Source organism: Lolium perenne, chromosome 7 (genome assembly GCF_019359855.2).
Source record: "Lolium perenne isolate Kyuss_39 chromosome 7, Kyuss_2.0, whole genome shotgun sequence".
In the NCBI taxonomy this organism is placed as follows: Eukaryota; Viridiplantae; Streptophyta; class Magnoliopsida; order Poales; family Poaceae; genus Lolium; species Lolium perenne.
Genome location: NC_067250.2, coordinates 130,382,899 through 130,386,607, shown reverse-complemented (window position 1 = coordinate 130,386,607; position 3,709 = coordinate 130,382,899). Strand labels below are relative to the sequence as shown.

The 3,709-nt window shown below is 52.5% G+C and overlaps 1 protein-coding gene across 1 annotated transcript; it reads left to right on the top strand.

Annotated features, from left to right (window-relative positions):
• Nucleotides 1-203: 203 nt before the first annotated feature.
• On the top strand, nucleotides 204-2,407 carry LOC127318580 (RING-H2 finger protein ATL13-like). Its single transcript, XM_051349066.2, has one exon. It carries the CDS (start codon nucleotides 593-595, stop codon nucleotides 2,003-2,005), a length of 1,413 nt encoding a protein of 470 aa, XP_051205026.1. The 5' UTR covers nucleotides 204-592; the 3' UTR covers nucleotides 2,006-2,407.
• The last annotated feature ends 1,302 nt before the right edge of the window (nucleotides 2,408-3,709 follow it).

Here is a 3,709-nt window from a genome sequence, read left to right as displayed (position 1 = left end):
TTTAAATATGAATCTAACGAAATAATTTTTGTGGCATATATCTCATATTTTGTTGATCAAATTTATAGTTAAAGTTTTTCTGGAAATACATAATACCTCTATAAACCGGTAGTAGTATGTACGCATAGCAAAAAGGAAATAATGTCATTTTCATATATTCTTTTGAGGAAGTATGATCTTCATTTTCCATCACTCCCCCTCCTTTGGCCTCTTGGCTCCTGGCTCTCCTCTCCTCCATTTTCTCCCCGCATTAAGGATCCATCCTCCTCCTATGCATTGACTGCTCTCTCCCTCTCTCCAAACATACACACCTGTTCTTGCTGTACCCAATTAACCACCTCCTCTGTTTCTCTGTTCCATCCTCCCTTTCCAAAGATTCAATCACAAAAAGCTTCGCAAGGACACGGATGAGCTGCTTGAGTTCTGTTGTCTTCTCAAGAAGAAGACGAGGAGATGGTGCGCGACGAGAAGCCACATGTTTCGGGAGATGACACGCATGGTTATGCCGCCTTGTGAGCTTTAGGCCGCACCGACACCGCCATTGGCGTCTCTAGATCGAGTCCGGCTGGCCGGAGCCGTGATCCACCACACCATGCATGCTGCCATGAATTACGCAGCCCTGTCGCCCCTGCAACTCCCGCTCCCCTACCTCCCACCCCCGCCACCGCCACCATTACTGCCGCCTCCCGTGCCATTAATGCCGCTGCTGTCGCCGCCGTCTCCGGCGGCTCTGGGTTCGGGATTCCAGAGCAGGATCAGCCCCAGCATCCTTCTCATCATCTTGATCTTGGCCGTTATCTTCTTCATCTCCGGCCTCCTCCACCTGCTCGTCCGGTTCTTGTTCCGTCCGGCGCCGCGTGACCCCGGCGACGCCGACACCAGCGACGGGAACGCGACCGCCTTCCAGGGGCAGCTTCAGCAGCTGTTCCATCTCCACGACGCCGGCGTCGACCAGACTTTCATCGACGCGCTGCCGGTGTTCCTCTACGGCGCCGTGGTGGGCGCCGGGGGCAAGGACCCCTTCGACTGCGCGGTGTGCCTGTGCGAGTTCGACGACGACGACCGCCTCCGCCTCCTCCCCAAGTGCAGCCACGCGTTCCACGTCGAATGCATCGACACGTGGCTGCTGTCGCACTCCACGTGCCCGCTCTGCCGCCGCAGCCTCCTGGCCGACTTCTCGCCGTGCGGCGGCGGCTGCAGCCCGCTGGTGTTCGTGCTGGAGTCCGGCTCGGAGGGCTCCGTCTCCGATCGCCTCGACGGGGCGTCCTCTGCCCACGTCAGCCTCGTCATGGAGCAAGACGAAGGCTGCCAGGGTCAGAAGCACGGAGCTGATGTGAAGGAGAAGGAGGAGGTGGTCGTCCCCGTCAAGCTGGGCAAGTTCAGGAGCCAGGCCACCGAAGGCGGCGTCGGCTCCAGCCGCGCCAACCCCGACCAGGACGTGAGGCGGTGCTACTCCATGGGGACCTACGAGTACGTCATGGACCAGAGCTCCCTGCTCCGTGTCTCCGTGAAGCCGCCTGCCAAGAAGCGGCCGGCGACGCGGATGCCGGGGCACCGAGTGGCCATGTCGGAGTGCGACTGCCACTCCAAGCGGGAAGGGTTCCGCGGGTTCGACGCGTCGGCCAAGCTCTCGAAGCCCACGACGGGCAAGAAGGAGAGCTTCTCCGTGTCCAGGATATGGATGCGGGGCGGGACGCGCGGGAAGGACGGTGGCGCCCCGTCTGGGTCTTCGTCGCGCCGAGCGTCGTCGTTCCGGCTCCCCTCGGCGCTCCAGCGCGCGGCGAGCGACATCGGGGCGGCGCCGAAGCGGCGGGCGGACGTGGTGAGCCCCGTTACCGAGTCCGAGTACAACGTGTCGGCGTGGGACAAGAGCGCGAGCGGCAGCGTCGTGGACTGGGACGTCGAGTCCGGCATGGGCACGGCCGCCGCAGGGCTCAGCTCGAGGGCCGACGAGGCGCCGTCGTTCGCGAGGCGGACGCTGCTGTGGATCAGAGGCCACCTGTGAAAAGTTCCGCCGTGCTCCTAGCTAGGATCTAAGATCATCTGCTGCTCTGTTCGATCTGGTGCTCGCACGAACCGATCGCTTGTGCAATACCCAGACCAAATTCGACCGTCCAAGCGCGGGAGTGGAGATTTGCCGCATTCTGGCGGGTGGAATGAAAGAATCAGTGAATACAAGGTAAAGGATTTGATTACTCCTCGGATTTTTCTTTTCAGATGTCTCTGCATCAGCAGAGTGTTTCACTGTCGTGTGTAGCTAGTAGGGCTTACTTGAAAGATTTCCTGGTGTTTACCGTACATTGCTTCGATAAAGTTTCCTCACAAGTACATGAGATGGCACTCTTAGCAGAGATGCCCTTGTTCAGAATTTCAAAATTAAGAAAGAATAGTGGCTTCCAAAAAGAAATACTACTGCGACTAAATTGCAGCAACTTAACATTGCATATCTACCATCTCATTTCAATCCATTTGCTCTGCTTTTTTTTAATGTCTATGCTGTAATGGATCACTCATCCTGGATCTGGGCACGCAAGAGCTCCAGGAATTTGAAAAGGCAAATTTCAGAGTTCGTGGAGTGGGGTATTGCCACTTGTGCTAACTACTCTCATTGAATCCTCCTTCACCTTCTTGAATTGAAGAACACTGGCATCATTGCAGCCTTGAATGCCAGAGACAGTTAGTTGGTCCACTTTTATGTTTCTCCTCCTCCATTACTTCCCGACCCCGAAATGAATAAATACGTGTACTGTTCGAGCGCCGCGCCTTGGCCTTGCGTGTATACGCGTCTTGTCCAACCGATTCAAAACATCACCGGAGCACAAGGGTACTGACGGTGATGGAAATAATGCCGACCGTGACCGTTGCTTCCTAACTGTATATATTCTGATAGAAACTTCTTTAGCTAGGAATATTTAAGTACGTCAGCTCCGGAATCAAGACGCTTGACCGAGGATTAAAGGTGCTGGTCAATGCTTACCCTGCAGATAATATAGTTGACTTGCCAGAATCAAGAAAAAATATACTGGCTAGTAACTACTCAAAAAAGGTGCTGGTCAATGCTTAGGCTGGAGTAATCGCTACATTTCCTGCTACTCCCTCTATCTCTCATAAAAAGACATAAATTTTGTTCAAGTCAAACAACGTAAAAAGATTTACCATGTTTATCGAAAACATATTAACACCTGCTATATCAAATGATTACCATTAAATACATAATGAAATGTACTTTGATACGAAGTATTATATCTACGTTGTATTACTGTTGCCAATAGTTTTTTCTACAAGCTTGCTCGAGATCAACAAGCGTGACTTTTCAGAAAAACTATACGCCTAATTTTGAGAAATGGAGTTAGTATTATATTACAAGTTTTACAGTGATTGGCATGTTTAATAACCATCCATCCACCCTGATCTAACGGTGGAAAAAAGATGGAACCAAACTTACGGAACCGTAAATATGGGACCGGAACCAAAATCATGTAGGACCGGAACCTCTAAATATTTTACACAAATTATAAGAAACTAACGTCCTTTTGAGCGGCCCATGCACCCAATAAGTCTGCACGAATCTTGAAGTCAATCGTTCTCCTCTCTTTCTCACTCATTTTCACTGCCGTCTGGCTCGTCCGCTGACGTGGGCATTACCCTTCGGGTAACCGACATTGCCCTATCCTGTATAATCTAGCTGGAGGCCCATGAAGCACTTGAA

Excerpts from the sequence above, each read along its gene's own strand:
- LOC127318580 (XM_051349066.2), top strand. The coding sequence starts at position 593 with ATGCATGCTGCCATGAATTACGCAGCCCTGTCGCCCCTGCAACTCCCG.